This window comes from Protopterus annectens, chromosome 3.part0 (genome assembly GCF_019279795.1).
Source record: "Protopterus annectens isolate FY-2018-M chromosome 3.part0, PAN1.0, whole genome shotgun sequence".
NCBI lineage: Eukaryota > Metazoa > Chordata > Ceratodontiformes > Protopteridae > Protopterus > Protopterus annectens.
This window is the reverse complement of record NC_056731.1, coordinates 647,313,415-647,332,833: the sequence shown is the minus strand read 5'-3', so window position 1 is coordinate 647,332,833 and position 19,419 is coordinate 647,313,415. Positions and strand designations below refer to the sequence as shown.

Sequence of the window (19,419 nt, the reverse complement as noted above, 5' to 3'; positions counted from 1 at the left end):
TGTACGATCAGTTTATCTCATGTGCAGACTCCTCATCCAAAAATAGCTAATTTCTGAATGAGTACACCTATTTCTTTTGACTGTGATCAGATGTTTTCACATAGACCACTTCTGCTATTCCAAAAAAATCTGCTTTGGAACTCAGCATTGCTCTAACACATGCAATGTCCCTCAATGACCAGTTCCATCATGGTCAATTAATGTCAGTCCAATGCAATGTCCTTTGCTTTCATATGCCCAAACCCCCCCCCCCAAATAACCACTTTCTTACTGAGTACACATCCCATGTTTATCTGAATCCAGATGAAAGAATGCCCACAATAATGTATTTCAACTTATTTCACTTACATACATGCCCCGACTCTTGACAAGCCACATCAAGGATCAGTTAACAGTGCTTGAGTAAATCTAATGCCCTTTGTCTTCACACACCACATGCCTCCCCATTCACCATGATATCTACTTTTATATGGTACATACCTCCATTGTCTACTGTAAATATTTTCTGGTCTCTAGGCAGGAGCAGCTTTTATTTGTCATTTATGTTCCCACTCCAGACAATTACAAGTAAAATCAAAACAAAATCTATGGATCACTGCTTTGGGGAGTGTATGCTGTTATTACACTCCATAGATTTATCTGGGGAACCCTTTTCATACCAACCTGCAAGAGAAGACTGCCCCTGAAAATCAGAATGTCTTCTTTACACAGCAGTCTCTAACACAATGTTGACAGATAACTGTGAGTACAGACATCAGATCCATGTAATTAAGGAGTATCAGTGCTTAACTAACACAAGAGAAAGGCCACGGATTAATGAGATAGCTTTAGTAACTATGTGAAATGCAGAGCAGTGAAACTGCAAACTAAACGACTGCATGCTGTCTCACTTCCATTGTGGCGTGAGTTTTAATTTAACTGTAATTAGTTTGCCAGTGAATTATCTATACTAACTAAATATTTAGCACTAAACTACTCTATTTTGCACTTTTTACAATTTTAAAATTAAGAAAAGAAATAAGGGATTCTCAGCACTCAAAGTTTTGTTTTTCTTTCTTCCCCCACACCTCTCAACAACTGAACTTCCCCTCATGAAATCCAGCCTGTTAATACCATACTAGTGTCATATTGAGTATGGTATGAGGCAAACTGTCCAGAAGAGACCATCATCCAGGAAGTCATTAGAGTTCTTAGTGTCCCTGTTCACACCTGGTAGGATGTGAGCAACAGGGATGTTTTTCCTGCTAATGCCTAACCCCTAAACCTGATATTGACACATGCAACTACACTACCACAAGGACTACCAATGCACTATTTCATATGCATGTGCAGACAAGACTGGGTTGTCAAATCATATGTCCCTCCCAATACTGGCATCTACTTTTTATGCTTTTGGGATTCTGCCATTAGAATGGAACAGTAGAAAAAAACAGTTGGAGCCATACCTGCTTTATTTCCCATCCTCCTTCCCAACTCTTCCAGTGCCTGAGCCACTATTCAAATTCAAATCATTCGGGTCACAGTCACGGCTTTCTCATTCTGCAACAGAGACTAGTTATCTTGGTACCCAATGTTCTGACCATGTAATCTGCAAACTCAAAAATGACACCAGGCTCCTTAAAAATAGAAGCTATGTCTTACCATAACGTTCAATCTGTGTTGTACATCTTTGTTCATTTATTACTAATGGGACCTCGGTTCCGTCCTCGGAACCAATACAGCCGTTTCCAGGCTCGCGCCAGCCAAAAACTCTCAGCTAAGACCTACCCATAATGCCCCTCTCCTAGTTACTCCAGATCGAGTTTGCCTGCCCCTAGATAATAGACGTAGTAAGAGAAGAAATAGTAGAAGGGTCTGTCTGAGCAAATACCCTAACCAGGAGTTCCTAAAGTCCACCAGGAGTCCAGGCAGGGGGAAGGAGGGCGGGAAGTAATGAATGAACAAAGATCTACAACATAGATGAAACGTTATGGTAAGACATAACTTCTTTATCTGATGTTGTAAATCTTTGTTCATTAATTACTAATAGGACTGAGTCCCCAGCTACTTGAGTCCTGAGTGGCCCTAAGGAAGGATATTCCTGAGCACCAAAGAACCAAAATATGCTCGCCCCCTGGAGGCCAAATCCAATTTGTAATGAGAGATAAAGGTATGAGGTCTTGCCCAAGTGGCTGCTGCGCAAATATCATCCATAGAGGCTCTGGAATGGAATGCTACAAAAGTAGCCATAGATCTGGTGGAATGAGCCTTTATCCTTGAAGGTAGCTTATTCAGTTGGTAGATAAAGGTAATGACGTTTCTAAGCCAGGAGGATAAAGTCACTTTGGAAACAGGTTTACCCAATCTGGGTCCTGCAAAGGCCACAGACAATTGATCTGTTTTCCTGAAAGATTTGGTCCTGTCCAAATAACTAAGCTGCCGATGCACATCAAGGGTGTGTGCAAAAAGTACTCTCCTCTATTAGAATGCTGAGAGAAGAAACCAGACAGGTCAACAGATCGGTTAATGGAAAAACCAGAACTGACCTTGGGCAAGAAAGAAGGGTCAGTATGAAGGGACACCCTATCCGTGTGGAAGATCAAGTAAGGTCTCTTGACACTCAAGGCCTGCAGCTCAGATACTCTTCTCGCTGAGGTAAGTGCTACTAGAAGTAAGGTTTTCCATGACAAAAATTTTAAATCACATGAATCAAAGGGCTGGAAAGGAGGACCTGTGAGAGACTGAAGTACCAAAGTCAAGTCCCAGGGTTCTAAGGGAGGCTTGACTGGAGGTTTAACATGTAATACTCCTTTCAAAAAGGTCTTGCATAGGCGGTGTGACATAACTGAACAATTATCAAGTCCATTATGAAAATTGGCAATAGCTGCTAACAAGTCCATTATGAAAATTGGCGACAGCTGCTAAATGTACAGTGATTGTCGATGCTGAGGCTCCTGCATGTAAAAGAGTAGTCAAATATTGTAGGATCTTTTGAATAGGCATAGAGAAAAGGTCTAAGTTCTGATCTTTTGCCCAAATAGAGAACCTAGTCCATTTACTAGAATAAACTTTCCTGGTAGAAGGTTTTTGTGAGGCCAGAAGAATTTCATGAACAGGAGTTGGGATGTCAGGCAGCCTGGCAATCACTGCAAGTGGAGAAACCAAGCTGTGAGTTTGAGACTGCAGGTTTCGGATGAATCAGTCCCTGAGGATGAGATAACGGGTCTTGGGAATGATCCAGGATCCACTGGCTGTGAATCAGATGATGCCAGAGAAATGGGAACCAGACATGACAGGGCCAGTAGGGGGCAATGAGGATCACTTTTCTTCTCAACCTCTGAGCTTTCTGGAGAAATTCTGGAATGAGGGGAAATGGGGGAAAGTCATACAGAAAACCGGGGGGCCAATCGTGCATTAGAGCGCCCCTTGGTTGTTCGTCCTGAGGGGGGATCAGGGCAAAATAGCTTCTGCATTTGTAGTTTGGGGGGAAGCAAGGCTTGTCCCAGCGCTGGAAGATCCGATCCGCTGTTACACGGTTGAGGGACCACTTGAGAGGCATCAGGATGTTGCTGCTCAGATTGCCCGCAATAAGGTTGGAACTCCTGGGAATGTGTATTTCTATAAGAAAGCGGTTGGAAGCTATCGCCCGGTGCCAAATCCTCAGGGCTTCCTGACACAGGTGGTAAGACCTGGTTCCACCTTGCTTGTTGATATACCAGATGACTGACATGTTGTCTGACTGAATTGCAATTGTCCCAGAGGGTAGGGATGCATGGAACGCTTGCAACGGTAAGAGAACTGCCCTCAGTTCCAGGACGGTTATGTGCAAATTGGCCTCCATGGGGGACCAGGTGCCTTGGACAGTCTTTCCCTGGAAATGCCCCCCCCCCCCAACATAACAGGGAAGCATCCGTTGTCACCGTAGCATTGAGCTGGGGACGACAGAACGGTCAATACCAAAGATTTGTTTGTGGCTTCATCCACCATAGCATTTCTTCCTTGCAACAGTTTGTAAGACTTATCATGTGGTTGAGTGGGTGAGTTAGCAATGACCATTGTGCGGAAAGGAGCCACTGCAGGATTCTCATGTGCAGTCTTGCCAGTGGTACTAATGTAATGGCAGCAGCCATGGAGACTAAGAGTTGCAGTACAAGATGTGCTGGTACATAGGTCTGAGGAAGAAGGTCTTGGAATTGGTGTCTTTTATTTTCGAAAGCCTGTGAGGGGGTGAGAAGCTTGACAGGATGTTGTGTCGAAGACCGCTCCAATAAATTCCAGTGTCTTCATTGGGGAAATTTGAGATTTGTCTTTGTTGATTGTAAACCCCAAGCGGAGAGTGAGACCTTGAGTGTAAGTGAGGCTGCGGACTAGGAGATCCCTGGTCGGAGCGGTAAGGAGCCAATCGTCTAGATAGGGAAACACCTGGAATCCTTGTAGTTGAAGATGAGCTACCACAACTGCCATACATTTGGTGAACACTCGGGGGGGGGGGGGGGCTGTCAAGAGACTGAATGGCAGTCCTCTGATCTGGTAGTGATTGGCTCCCAGCTGGAAGTGGAGAAACCTTCAGGAGTGGTGATCCATCTTTATGTGGTTGTACGCATCCTGGAGGTCTACAGAGCACATCCAGTTGTCCCTCCCTAGGAAGGGAAGAATGGACTGTACTGTGACCATCTGGAATTGTTGAGGTTTGATAAATTTGTTCAATAGGTGGAGATCCAGGATTGGTCTCCAGTTCCCTGTCTTTTTTGGCACTAAAATGAACCTCAAGTAAAACCCGGATCCTGTCTGGTCTGGTGGGACTGGTTGGATGACTCTTTTTCTTAGCAGCTTTTCTATTTCTAAAGCTGCTAATTCCCTCTGATTGGGTGGTACATCGGGGATTCGTTTGATGAGTCTGGGAGTTAAAATGAATGGTATTCGATAGCCTTTGGATATTATTCTTTGCACCCAAACATCGGTAATAAGAAGATGCCAGGCTGGTAGATGCAGAGAAAAATGACCGACTGCTTCCAGAGGAAAGTAATCGGGCCGCTGCTCAGGAGTGCTGGTAGGGTCTGCCAGAGAAAGAATCTCTAGCGCCATGGTTACGCGGACCCCTTCTACACCGAAAGGGGCGTCTTCCATATGAGTTGCCCCTTCTGCCCAGGGGGGATTGTTCACCATGAGTGTCACGAAAAGATCCTTGGGATCTTTTGAACCACATTTTTCCTCCCTTCTGGTTCCTGGAGTAGGACCTCTGGGGGTTGGAAAAGCGTAAGCCCACAGCAGACAAGGTCTTTCTGTCTTTCTCACTACATGCAAGTGTGTCTCGTACTTTGGGTCCAAAAAGTGCAGATTCATCAACAGGTGCATTGACGAAGGAAGATTCAAATGGGTCTGCGAAGTCACACAACTGTATCCAAACATTACGTCTCATGACAACGCCTGATGCGGCAGCTCGAGCTGCCCCCTTGGTGGTGTGAGATATCAAATGCATCGAGGAGTTCGAGATGGATTCAAGGGTAGCTAGCTGCAAGGCGACAGTATCACGCACCTCATCAGGCAGTACCCCCACCAAAGAGGAAGACATTTCGGAAATTCGATCTCTTTGGAGGCGAGTAAAGTGTGCCAGATAGTTCAGTGACCGAATGGCAAAGGTTGCTGAAACATAGTTCTGCTTCCCTAGTCTGTCCATGGTCCACGACTCCCTGTTTGGAGGATGGACAGTGGAACTATTCTTCTGCCAGTTCCTTCTTGGTGGCCGCCGCCACGACCATAGAATCAACTGTCAACTGCTTGGACCAGTGGGGGCTGGCCTTCAGGTGTAGATAAAATTTTGTCTGGCCTCCGGGGGACAGGTTCTACTTTGTCCGGGGCCTTCCAGGCACACTGCACAATGACTTTAACAAGGTCATCTGCCGGTGGGGTCACCCAGGAAGTAGATGGCCGGGCACGGAAGGCCTGCAAGAACACCGATTCCTCAGAAGAAGGGTTAGAGGACTTCCAGTCTCCCCACTGCTTGAGGATTTCGAGAATGTCTCCGAATGAGATGACGTTTGGGGGAGACCGTGAGGACCCTTGATCCTCATCACAATCTGTGTCTTCGGTGACAGATTCCTCTGGGGAATTAAGGTTCTTCCTCTTGCACCATTTCTTCCGGGGTGGCTCCCCAGTGGGATCTTCTGAGGAATACTCCAGAGAAGGAGTTCCCTTCAAAGAGGGTTCTTGTGACTCCTGTGCCCAGGGTCCCGAAATAGAGGGTTGGGAGAGGTGCATGCTGGGGGGGTTCGGATACTGATGTCATTGGTGCTGACTGCGAGCCTTCGGAGAGAAGGACCCTCTCCATCACCAGGACAACAGGCCCACTAGAGGAGGGATGGGAGCCCAGAACCAGGACGGACAACCTCAGAACAGGGGTCACACCCCACCCTGAGGAGCCCACCTCCAGGTGAAGAGCTCCGAGAGAACTGGTAGCCATTGGAGCCATAGACATAGATGGCACCAGCGAGAAAATAGGCACCGGGCTGGGTACCAAGGTACGGATGGTCCAAACACTGCTCCAAGAGAGAATCGGCTCCACCGGAGCCGATGCAGCAAGGGTGGTCGGTGTCGACAGGGGAAACACTGCTGTCGGAGCCAAGACAGCATGCACCGGAGTGGACATCGGTACCGAGATCTCCGGGATCTGGGTAGAGGCTGGAGGAGGATAAACAGGAGAAGATGTAGTATAAGATTCCGAGCCAAGAGGGACAGAAGGTCTAGCTGAAATGGGCAATCCTCTAGCTGCCAGAAGCTGATCCACAACACGCACTAGATCTAATTCAGAAAAACTCCTAGTGGATCTAAACGATGCTGCTGAAGGAGAATCAGGTCATTCTAGAAAGGGGCTAAACCTCTGCTCCCAAAAAAGGGTCGTAAGTTGGAGAGTATCTTGTCCTTGGCAGGTATTCGAGTTTTGGAGCCGATGGAGCCGAAGAAACTGTCGCCACCATGGCCGGGGATGGTGCCAAAGCAGGTACAGTCATCGGAGCTAATGTTGGATCCAAGGACGGCACCAAAGTCAGTGGTGCCGAGGTTGGAACCGAAATAGGGGTGAATATCATGGACGGCACCGAGGGAGAGGACACAGAGCCTGGTGCCGAAGAGGTCTGCACCGAGGGTGCTGGCGAAGCACTGAGCCGACTCGGTTCTGCAACTGATGGAGATGCAGGAACCGAGTGACTCCATTGTTTCTTATGTTTTTTGGTCTTTGGAGGGCTGAGACCTCCGACCCAGATAGAGCCTCCAAAAAGGGTGTCTTGAGTAAACCTTTTAAAAATAAGTTTATTTTTACATTCTGCTAGTGCATAATTACTAAAACTAGCACAAATGTCACAGTCAGCTTTAATATGATCCACGCCTAAACAGTAGACACAACGAGCATGTGTATCCGAGTTAGGCATCTTACGCCCAACACTTGTCACACTGTTTAAACCCCAACTTAGCTTTGTCTGACATAGTAAGGCAACAAGGCTATCCTATAGAAAAAACAAAATAAGGCAGAGAAAAAGGGAAAGAATACCAGGGATGGTATTTAAAAAATACCACAAGTGGTAAGGAAGGAGAGAGGGACAGTACCAATAGTGGTAGAAATTACATTACCAAAGTAAAGGGTAGGGAATAGGATAAGGTTACAGGTGACTATGAGAAAAGTCTAACTTGACTAAAAAATAAACAATTTTGAAGAGAAACAGTCTTAAAAATAATTTTCTACTTAGCTTTGAGAGAGATGGCTAGCACGTCTGACTAGGAATTTGGCAAACAAGATCTGGAGTAACTAGGAGAGGGCATTATGGGTAGGTCTAAGCTGAGAGTTTTTGGCTGGCGCAAGCTTGGAAACGGTCGTATCAGTTCCGAGGACGGAACTGAGGTCAAATTAGTAATTAATGAACAAAGATTTACAACATCAGATGCAGTCTTTCTCAAAATGTCACAATACCTGTGCTAAAAGTAGAGCAGTAATGGTCTGGGATGTGAGGATGATGAAGATCAAATAGCCGTGTCTTTTTTGTATAATTATAGACATTTCCACTCAGGTGTTCAGCTACTAAATTCATAAGCATCTCAAAATTCAGATCCTTGGCAAAAGGTGACCGGTGTCTGTACCACAGGGTGACCAAGGATCAAACATTAACTCAGGTGTCCCAGGGCAAGATGGAGGAGGGAGAGGAAATGTGTGGTCAACAAATGCTCACCTTTCTCATGGGGAATGTTTGGACAGATACCCAACAGTGACTGAAATTCATCTCTCAAGGTGCACTGCTTTTAGAGCAGCAGGGACAAAGAAACAGTCGTGGTGGTGTGGGAAAAAAGTCAGAAGCCTAAATACTGAGCGACTCCACTGCATAATGGGCATCTCCCCTCTGAAAAAAGTGGAGTGCAGCAAAAGAAAACAGCAACACAAAAAAATAATCTGCTGAAAGTTTAAACAGGAGGAAGCCCACAAGAACATAAAAGAAAACAAATAATTCACCATCAAAACACTTCAGAAAACGTTTTAAAATCTAATTTAGCACTCCACTGTCTTAAACTAGAACCTTGAAAAATATTACAGTATTTGTAGTCATCATCTGAAAGAACACAGACTACAACATTCTAAATGTTCTGTGGTACTTAAAGACTGTTAAATTGTGTTTCATTTGTGCCTAAGATGTTCTAAAATACAAGAACATAACCAGAAATACCAGAACCCCTTCTTAGCCTCCTGTAAGCATTTTTGTGCATACACACTGAAAATGACATATTTTAAGAAATGCTAAAATAGTCAAAAGGCTAACAGTCAGAAACATAAAATGATCCCAAATAAAGCAGGCTGGTACACAATTTCCCTTTTCTCCCTTCAAGTTGCTATACAGTGGGATATATTGACTTTTGGCTTATTATCTATTCCCTACTTTGGTTCAAGCTAGGCTGTCTACTGTATACACTATACTCTGTGTTTTAAAGGGTTTTCATTAGAGGCCCTGATTTCATCCAACATCACAAAGACATGATCAAAGGATGTATTTGCAATCCTCACTTGCGCCTAGTTGCCAATGTAACACGTGTGCATGTGCACACATTTATGTCTGTAAGTCTGTCCATGCTTTCTGCAATGGACTGATATCCCACCCAGGTTTGTTTTCTACTTTATATTTATTAAGTATCAGAATAATCTCTCACATGACCCCAAAGAGGGTAAAGTAGTATCAGAAAATTAATGTTTCTATACAGGCTATCTCTAGCTAGGGCATAAAATAAAAACATGACAAAAAAAAAAGAAGTTATGTACCTACCATAACGTTCCATGTTAGTTGTCTTCTTCTCGCCTTCTTTCTTGCTGGTTGGGTTCGGAGCCGATCCTCGGCTCCGACACGGCCATCTTCTAAAGCTCGAGAGCCGTTTACTGGCTCGAGGCCTCCCCATATCCCATGATGCATGGCGCTAGATACCCAGATCTCGTTTGGTAAGTCTAACTGCAGACATAAAAGGAAGGAATCCTATCCTATAATGCATAAAACCCTACCATAGAGACTACTAGGCAGAGAGGAATAGCCATAGAAGACTCAGCCAGTGAAAAACCATAAGGAACTCTTCTCAGTCTGCTAGGATAGGGGGATGGAAGGTGGGACGCAAGAAAGAAGACGAGAAGAAGACAACTAACATGGAATGTTATGGTAGGTACATAACTTCTTTATGTTAAGTTGTCTATCTCGCCTTCATTCTTGCTGGTTGGGACAGCGTCCCTAGCACCTAAAATCCTGGGTGGCTCATTGGAACAAACTCTTCAGAACAGTGGAACCAAAATCAGCTCTGCTCCTGGAGACCACGTCCAACTTATAATGCGAAATGAAAGTATGTGGATTGGCCCACGTAGCCACAGCACAAATAGATTCCATGGGCAACCTAGCCTGAAATGCCACAGAAGTGGCTAAAGCTCTAGCAGAGTAACCTTTTGGTTTAAAAGGCAATTCTTTATTCCTCAGCTGATAAATGAATGTGACGATAATAGTCAACCACCTGGACAAGGTTACTTTTGAAACTGGAAGACCTTGTTTACCTTCAGCACAGGAAAGAAAAAGCTGGTCCGATTTTCTGATGTCCTTAGTCCTATGCAAATAAAAGCGTAGTTGCCTGTGAACGTCTAACTGATGCAACTTACATTCCGCCCTGTTGGAGTGGTTAGGAAAAAACACAGGAAGGTCAATGGACTGATTCAAGTTATTCTCAGAAGAGACCTTAGGAAGGAAGGAAGGATTAGTCCTGAGAGCATCCCTGTCATTGTGGAACACTAGGTACGGAGGACGGATACAAAGAGCCTGAAGTTCCGAAACTCTTCTGGCTGAAGTAATCGCTATGAGAAAGATGGCTTTCCAAGATAAAAACGTCAAAGAACAAGAAGCTGCAGGTTCGAATTGGGGCAAAATTAGAGAAGCTAGAATCAAATTCAGATCCCACGGAGGTGGAGGATCTCTCACTGGGGGCCTAAGCAGAGTGGTCCCTTTGAGAAAGGCTTTACATAGCTTATGAGACATGATATTACTTTCTGACAGGCCAATGTGAAAATTTGAAATTGCAGCTAACTGAACTCTAATTGTGGCGAAAGCGGACCCAGCATGAAAGAGTTCCGCAAGAAACTCCAAAATGTGGTGTACAGGGGCTGAAAAGGAGTCTATACTCTTAGCCTCTGCCCAGGAGGAAAAACGTTTCCACTTACCAGCGTAAGTTTTTCTAGTGGTAGACTTGTGCGATGATAAAATGATTTCGCGCACAGAGTGGGAGAAATCCGGAAGCCTGGCTAAAGTTGGAAGTGGAGCAACCAAGCAGTGAGCTGGAGAGATTGCAGGGATTGGTGCAGCCCGCCCGATTGATGGATCAGCAGGTCTGGAACTGTGTCCAGAGTCCAAGGCTGCTCGAGAAGATGATGCAGGAACGGGAACCATATTTGTCGAGGCCAGTAAGGAGCAATGAGGATCATTTTGCAGCCCAATACGGTAGTTTTCTGTATTAGCTTCAGGGATTAGGGGAAATGGAGGGAATGCATACAGAAGTCCCTGAGGCCAATCGTGGACAAGAGCATCTCTGGGGGAATGTCCGGGAAGTGGAAGGACAGAGAAGAAATTGCTGCACTTGCTGTTGAAGGGGGGTGGCAAAAAGGTCGCAGCAAGGTTGGCCCCATTTGCGGAAGATTTGGTCCGCCACTACCTGATTCAGAGACCACTCATGAGGCATGAGAATTGCTCTGCTTAGCCTGTCTGCTATGATGCTGGATCTCCCAGGGATGTGCGTTGCGATCAGAAACCGTTGGGAAGAGATCGCCCACTGCCAGAGTCTGAGTGCTTCTCGACATAGGGGTAGGATCTGGTTCCGCCTTGCTTGTTGATGTACCATACTACTGACATACTGTCCATTTGAATTGCAATGGTCCCAGTAGGAAGAGAGTCTTGAAGAGCTTGCAACGCTAAAAGCACGGCCCTCATCTCCAAGACATTTATGTGCAGATGCTACTCGTGAGGTTGCCAGGTGCCTTGGACAGTTCTGCACTGATAATGTCCGCCCACCCCCCCACCCCCACCCATTCAGGGAGGCATCCGTGGTCACCGTAGCAACTCGAGGGGGGAGTACAAATGGTCTGCCCTGGGGCACTGATGTGGAGACCATCCACCAAGCAAGGTGCTTTTTGCATGTTTCTGTGATCATAATCATGTGAGACATGGGAAGCTGCTGGAAGGACCATTGGGTGAAAATAAGCCACTGGAGAATCCTCATGTGAAAACGAGCTAGAGGAACGAGTATGATCGCTGCCTCCATGAGACCCAGAGTTTGGAGGACGAACCTGACTTGAATTCTCTTGCATCATACTAAGACCTGCACATGTCGGCGAATGACTAACACCCTGTCTGGAGGAAGGCTGGCTGACATATCTTTTGTATTTAAATTTGCGCCTATAAAGGTGATAGACTGACAGGGCGACAATGCAGACTTTTCAAAATTTATTGTGATACCTAGTTTAGAGCAAGTCTCGATGGTGTAGTCTCTGGCTCGCAGAAGGTGATGCCTGGTGGTAGCAGTGAGGAGCCAGTCGTCTAGACATGGAAACACCTGGAATCCTTGCCATCTCAGGTGAGCGGTAACTACTGCCATACATTTGGTGAACACCCTGGGGGCTGTGGTGAGACCAAAGGGAAGAGCTCTGAACTGATAATGGCTGGCTCCCAGCTGGAAGTGAAGGAATCTTCTGGAGCTTCTGTTCATTTTGATGTGATAGTAGGCATCCTGAAGATCTATAGAGCACATCCAGTTGTCTTGACCCAGAAAGGGTAAAATGGACTGTAGCGTGACCATCCGAAACTTCGTTCTTTGTACAGACCTGCTCAGTCTGCTGAGATCCAGAATGGGTCGCCAGTCCCCTGTCTTTTTTGGTACCAAAAAGAACCTTGAGTAAATTCCGGATCCTTACTGGTCTGCTGAGACTTGCTGGGTGGCCCTTTTTCTTAGCAGTTTTGAAACTTCTTGAACTGCTTGATCCCTTAGATTGGGTGGAACATCTGGAAGGGACTTGTTTAACCATAAGGGGGTGCGAACAAAGGGAATTCTGTAGCCTCCGGATATAACAGACTGTACCCATTTGTCTTGTATTATGTCTTGCCAGGCTCTTGGGTACAGCGATAATCTTCCCCCGACTGCCTCCAGAGGTGGGCAGCCGGGCAACCCTTCAGGGATGCTGAAAGGGCTTCTCAGAGAAGGATTCTCTGCTGCCCTGGTTTTGTGGACCCCCTCTGCCACGAGGGCGGCGTCTGTTATTGTTCCCTCCTCTGCCCCTGGATGGGAACTCACCACGTGTGTCCGGCAAGGCAGCTTGGGATTTCCGGAACCATATCTTTCCACTCTTCTGACCCTTGGGATATGGTCTGGAAGGAGTGGAAAAACGGACTCCCACAGCAAAGAGAGTCTTGCCTTCCTGCTCACACCTGGTAAGGGTGTCCTTCACCTGTGATCCAAAAAGAGAGGAACCATCAAAGGGGGTGTTGGTGAAAGATGCTCTGAAAGGTTCCGCAAAGTTACATAGCCACATCCAAGCGTGCCTCCTTAAGGCAACGCCTGTGCCTGCGGCCCTACTCGCACCATCGGCTGCATAAGAAATGAGCCTCATGGAGGAGTTCACCACTAAATTAAGAGTCGCCAGCTGGGAGGCTGCCTTAGCCTGGGACCCCTCAGCTGATGGATCTTGGAGGGTATCTCCAAGCTCTTTAAGGAGATCCCTCTGAAGACGGGTATAGTGGCACAAATAATTCAGAGACCTCATGGAAAAGTTCGCTGAAGAGAACATCCGCTTCCCATATCTGTCCATCGTCCTGGACTCCTTGTTAGGGGGATGGACAGATGAAGAAGTTTCAGCCAACTCCTTCTTTGTGGCTGCCGCTACCACCATGGCATCAATGGGGACACCTTTGGTCAAAAACTGCTTGTCCTGTGGTGCAGTAATGAATTTAGCAGGTCTTCTGGAGATCGGTTCCACTGTGTCTGGAGCTGATCACACCTTCCGACCCACGACGGACATCAGTGGGTCGAAAGGTGGAGACACCCAGGAGGTGGTAGGTCGGGATCCAAATGCATCTAGGAATACCGACTCATCCTCGGAAGGGCTCAGGGTAGTCCAGTTCCCCCTCTGTCTAAGCATCTCAAGGATGTCTGAGAAGGAGACATCTTCAGAGGGGGATCTCGGGAACCCTTCTGAATCCTCTAAGTCGGTAATAGATGTGACAGACTCAGGGGAGTCAACATGCTTCCTCTTGCATTTCCTCTTACGAGGTGGCTCCCCTGAATGATCAGGGGAGGCCTCGGAAGAGGAAGATACACCCAAAGGGGAGCCCTGGAGCATTGCTTTCCCATGATTGGGGTCTGGAGGAGGGGCAGAGGCAGGCGCAGGCACCATAGGGGGAGGAGCCGAAGGGGATGATCGTGGGGCTGACTCAGGGGCCAGCACACTCCTCATGACCTCGAAGGCATCCCTGCTCTGATGCTGAGAAGGCTCTGGTTCCGAAGAGATCAGAATCCCTCTCTGCACCAAGGGGGACGGCTCCGAAGCCGATGTAGGAGCCGAGCTCACCTGCGCCGAAGCTCTGAGTGGGAGAACGGGGTCGGACAAGGGTCTGATGCCACTCGCCCCCTCGGAGCCGACGAGGGAGTCTCGGCGCCCAGATCCCTCCAAGGACGGAACCAAGGAAGTGATCGGAGCCGACAACGGAACCGAAGGAGAAAGTATCGGTGCCGACGGTTCCACGACTCGAACCCCAACGAACTCCGGCTCCGAACTCAAGGGAGAAGTCGGAGGAGGAATAACAGCGGACAAGGATGGAGCCGACCCCTGATGAGGGGGGCTGGACAACATTTTTGCTAGGGCCTGCGATTTCAACAGCCTGCTGACCACTCTCTCCACATCATGATCAGAAAGTCTTGATGACCGAGAAGAGTGGGAGAACCGATGACTGCGCTCCGATTGGAGCAGAGGAGACCTCGGAGCCGAGCTTATAGACTCCAGGGAGGGAGACCTAGATCTCTTCGACTCCCCGACGGCTCCGAAGTGCGTGTCAGAACCACTGGGAGGCAGGTACATCGGTTCTGGCCGGAACCGAGGCAGAAGGAGTAGCTTCACCTAATGATGGCTCCAAACTAGGAGTCAAGGATTTGGGTGGCTTGGAGGACTTCACGGGCTGAGCCTTAGCCGGTGACTCCTCGGGCTTAAGTAAACCCTGTAGGATTAACTTATTCCTACGCTCCTGCAGGACTCTTGGGCTGAAAGCATGGCAAACCAAACAAGAGTTCTGCAGGTGCACAGCGCCCAGACAGTAGACACAAGAAGTGTGACCATCTGTCAGAGACATCTTCTGACAGCATGAATCACACTTCTTGAATCCTGACACTTTAGTATCCTTGGACATGGTAACAACGCATTCACACCAAGGTCAAACGCACGCACACACAAGAAAAACAAGCTAGCAGTATAACTAATCTAACAATCTAAAGTATACAGCTAACACACTCAAAAAACTACTCTAAAGGAGAGAACAAAACTTTTTTTTTTTTTTTTTTTTAACAGCTAGAAAAAGACAAAGTTAGCCTCTAATTTAAATGGCTAAGGGAAAGGAGGGGGGTGGGGGAGGGGAAACTCTCTAAGTAAAACGAGTTTCTAAGAAAAACAGTACGGATAAAAGCTATTTAAGGGATATAGCCTAGGGGTATAGAACGACTAAGAAAATTATGCTATACAAGGTAAAATTTAGTAAATACAGAACAAATACAATAAAATATACGACCTGAGCCAGTAAGACAACCTCGCAGTCTGAAGCGGCAAACGAGATCTGGGTATCTAGCGCCAGGCATCATGGGATATGGGGAGGCCTCGACCAGTAAACAGCTCTCGAGCTTTAGAAGATGGCCGAGTCGGAGCCGAGGAACGGCTCCGAACCCAACCAGCAAGAATGAAGGCAAGATAGACAACTTAACATCGAAAATTCAGTTATAAGAAATCTGGTTCTGGCATTCTTTTCCACTGTGATAATCCTTACAGATAACTGGAGTCTGACATTCTGCCATGCATGCCCAGATACTTGTCCACTACAGGAAAATTCAACATTAGACTTCATATTACAGATTTTCTTCAGATGTGACAAAAAAAAAAAAAAAAGCCTTTTGGACATGACCGCTACTGGTCATGGTTTAAAAATTCAACAATGCACTCCCTGTCCCACTCCGCAACTAGCCCGACAGCCACTGCTTCCCAGATGTGTTATTCTCAGCTAAGCTAACATACACAAGAGGCAGAGGCAGTTGTCTTCACTGCTAGACCTGTGTAAAGGCATTCAGTAGGCACATGACAGTGCTTGTGTCCAGTGGTGCTTACCTCACAAATAGAAATGTAGGAATCAATATCAAGTAATCAGGAATATTACTCCCGTTAAAAATCACAACAACTGTAATGCTCACATAAAGTTAGCAGCATCAAGAATACATGTAGCTGAAGTTATACAATGAGACAAGGTTAAGCAAACACTGATTATAAATTAATTTATTCTTACCATCTCCATCTGTTGTCTGCTTTTCATTTATTAGTCCTACAATCATCAGCATAACAATAGCCAAAAATACCGGGATCCTCCAAGGGCCAACCACCGATGCTAAAATAGATAAATCAGAATGTTTTAAAATATTACAAGCTTACAAAGATAAACAACAAAAGAATAGTAAGATAGTTACAACTATTCTACACAAATGTAGGGAATCAGGAATGCTGCATCATCTTAAAAAGTTTTAAATGCATTATCTGTCAACATTCAATTCAAATGTAACTACAAATAAAGCTGAATAAAGAACAAAATAACAATGTAGTATAACATCTGTACTTGACAAAATTACAGAGTATTCCTTAGGAAAGCTAACAGCCGAGGGTTAACAATTTTTTTTGCATGGTGAATCATAGCAACTGCCTCTGTACTGTTTGCTTGTTTACATATGTACTGAGCTCCAAGGTACACGTTCTGAAGGAATACAGTTCCAAATTTTGCATCCACACAGTTATGAAGCTCTTATTTTATGAGGCCTTTTTCACCTACGGTATGCAAAAAAGGAACAATTCTCAGTCTCTGCTCATTTCACACAGCATTTAAAATGTGAAAATGTTAATACCTTTCCAATTTATTTCTAGGCCCTTCTTTTAACTGAATTTATTACGTTGGCAAGACTGATTTTTTTTTTCAACACAGTAGAGTGTCGCACAATACAAAGTACAGGGAAGAACAGTGATGGTTGAATTGACTAGCAAAATGAAAATGTTGAAAATGTTATTGCCAAGTACAGAAATCTGTGCTCTCTGCATTTTAAATTAAAACATTAAAATCTGACAGTGTTATAAAAACTCCATAATCCACGCTCAGTGCAGGTTCAAAAGTTCACTAAAGTTCATATTTTTTAAACCTTTATTGAATTATTGCTTAAGACATAGACAAACCTACATTTATATAAAATAAAACAAACCATGTTACCATAATTACAGTTACAGACATTATGTATCATATTTTTATGCAGTTATCAATCCAGTGTTACACAAACTGATCACTTTCTACCTTTCCTTAAACCTCTCTCCTCCAAAACACTGTTCTGCATGTATTATTCCAACAAAGTCCATTTATTCTATGTAATTTGCTCCTACTCTTTTCTAAAGATCCTACTTTCAGTTCTTTTATCTCTATTATAACAGTCACTATTCCAAATACAGTTCGTTTAGACTTTGATTTCTATTTTCTAGTAATTGTTTTTATTTTTGGCAGCCACCAGAATTAAACCAAACAAGGCCTTACATTGTCTGGACAATTCAGATCCTCTGTATCCCAACTCAAAAAGTAATTTACTTACCTACACTCATTTTCTCACCCAATATTTCTGAGAGAGTACATTTTAGGGAGTCTTTAAAGTCTGCCAACTCATTACACCCCCAAAACTTATGTTCCCAGTTAGCCCTTTCTTCCCTATCACACGTCCAAAATGTGTAATCTATGGCAGAAAACTTCTTCGGAGTCTGTTTGGTGTATAAAAATACCTATGCAATCACTTTCAAACAGAAATCATACATTTTCTAGACTTTGTTACATATTTGGGAGCTTCCTAATCTTTAGTAACCTCCTCTCATTGATTCCTATACTTATGCAATATTTTATATGCTGGATTACACTATCCCATTGTCTTTGTCTACATTCCGATATCAGTCCCTGATAGGGAAGGTAGTATCTAGCATGCAGTCCAAATGTCTTGGCTTCTTCCCATTCTATTACCTTTCCATCACTAGTTATTTGTTCCCAATATAGTCATTCCTTTCCCAGTTTTCTCCAGTAAATTCCAGCAGACTCTTGCCTAGTCTCTGTACCCTTAACTGCAGTCATCTCAGATCGGTAAATCTTCCTTCTACAGTCTTGTGTATGTGAATATAATGCTCTGTACTGCTGCTGTTATTCTTAAGCATCTGCATCCAAAATCCCATTCTCTCCTTACTTCTTGAATTTCCCCCTGCTTCTTCATCATCCCTTTCAACTTTGAATTTTAGTTTTCTGTTACCGTTATGTATATTAGCCTTAACTGTGTAGTTCTAAAATATATCTCAAATCAGGTAATCCTAAACCACCTTGTTCTACTGGAAGGATCAACTTATCACACACTAAAGGCAAAGTTCTGATGAAACCGGTCTGTGGTTCTTACAATAAACTGAATATTTGCTAACCTAGTGCTGGCCATTTGTCTTTTTGAAGGATCAACTTATCCCACTAGAACCTTGTCCTCTTCTGCTCCCACATAAAGTCTTTCTACTTTTTATTAATTACTGTCCACAACTTCTCTGGTTGATAAAAATATGCCTGACCTGTACATAAAACTAAAGGGACTAAAAACATCTTTACTGCTTGTATCTTGCTATCTATATCTATAGACAAGAGCTTCCAGTTTCTCATTTTCTGTATTATCTTTTTTTAGGTTCTTGCCACATATCTTCAGCTACCATAACAGAATCCTTTTTAACCCATACTCCTAAACACTTCATTTTATCATGTCTCCATAAACATTGGTATTGCTGAATTAATTCATGGTTATGCAGTTTACAGCTACAGCCTTTGTTTTGTATTCATTAATTTTACATCCCAAAAAGCCATGAAACTGTCTCAGAATGTTCAACAACCATGTCAGTTTCTAGTTTTATCATGTACAAAATAATATATTCTGCAAAAGAAGCCAACTTTTTATGGTTACTATAGAATTATATCCTTGAATGTCTGAGTCCCTTAATTTCCTTTCCAGTGGCTCTAAATAGAACACAAAGAATAAAGGGGAGAGAGGACAAGAGCTCAAATAATTTTGATCCAAGTCTTTAATTATCATGTTATGATTCTGCCTTAAGAATTGAAGTACTGAAACTATACCCCAAGTTGGAAAGTGATTTTTATGCATCAAACTGAGAATCTCATTTCAGATTGCAAAAGTGCATTTCGGTCTGGTAGTACTGAATCAACATCGTCTGCCACACACACACACAGACACACACACACACTTTAGATTTCACCACCAGAGGTTCAACTTATTGTTAATTGGAGTTCCTACACAGGAAATCATCTTTATGCCGGAAGGGGTTCACTTTTTGGGGGAATTTCTCCCTTCTTTGAGTTGGTGTGACCATGGATTTGGAATATGTAAGTTCAGGGATGGTGTGGGGGGGTTGACCCTCACATGAGGGGCTGCAGGTGAGGTTTGTCTCCCTGCAAAATCACTTGTCAAGACATTCGGTGAATGCGATTCGAGGATTTTGATCCTTGCTGCATTTGCTTTCATCCACTCATAGTGGAAGCACAATAAACACAACAAGCAAAAACTAAAAGATCCAAAAGTCAAATGCCTAGAAAA

At 44.7% G+C, this 19,419-nt stretch overlaps 1 protein-coding gene across 1 annotated transcript in view; it reads right to left on the bottom strand.

Annotated features, from left to right (window-relative positions):
* Positions 1–19,419, bottom strand: part of TMEM245 (transmembrane protein 245) — a 1,232,464-nt gene that overhangs the window by 1,155,799 nt on the left and 57,246 nt on the right. The window contains exon 3 of the mRNA XM_044065650.1: positions 16,059–16,157. Coding sequence (XP_043921585.1) covers positions 16,059–16,157 — 99 coding nt within the window. The remainder of the gene's footprint in view (positions 1–16,058; positions 16,158–19,419) is intronic.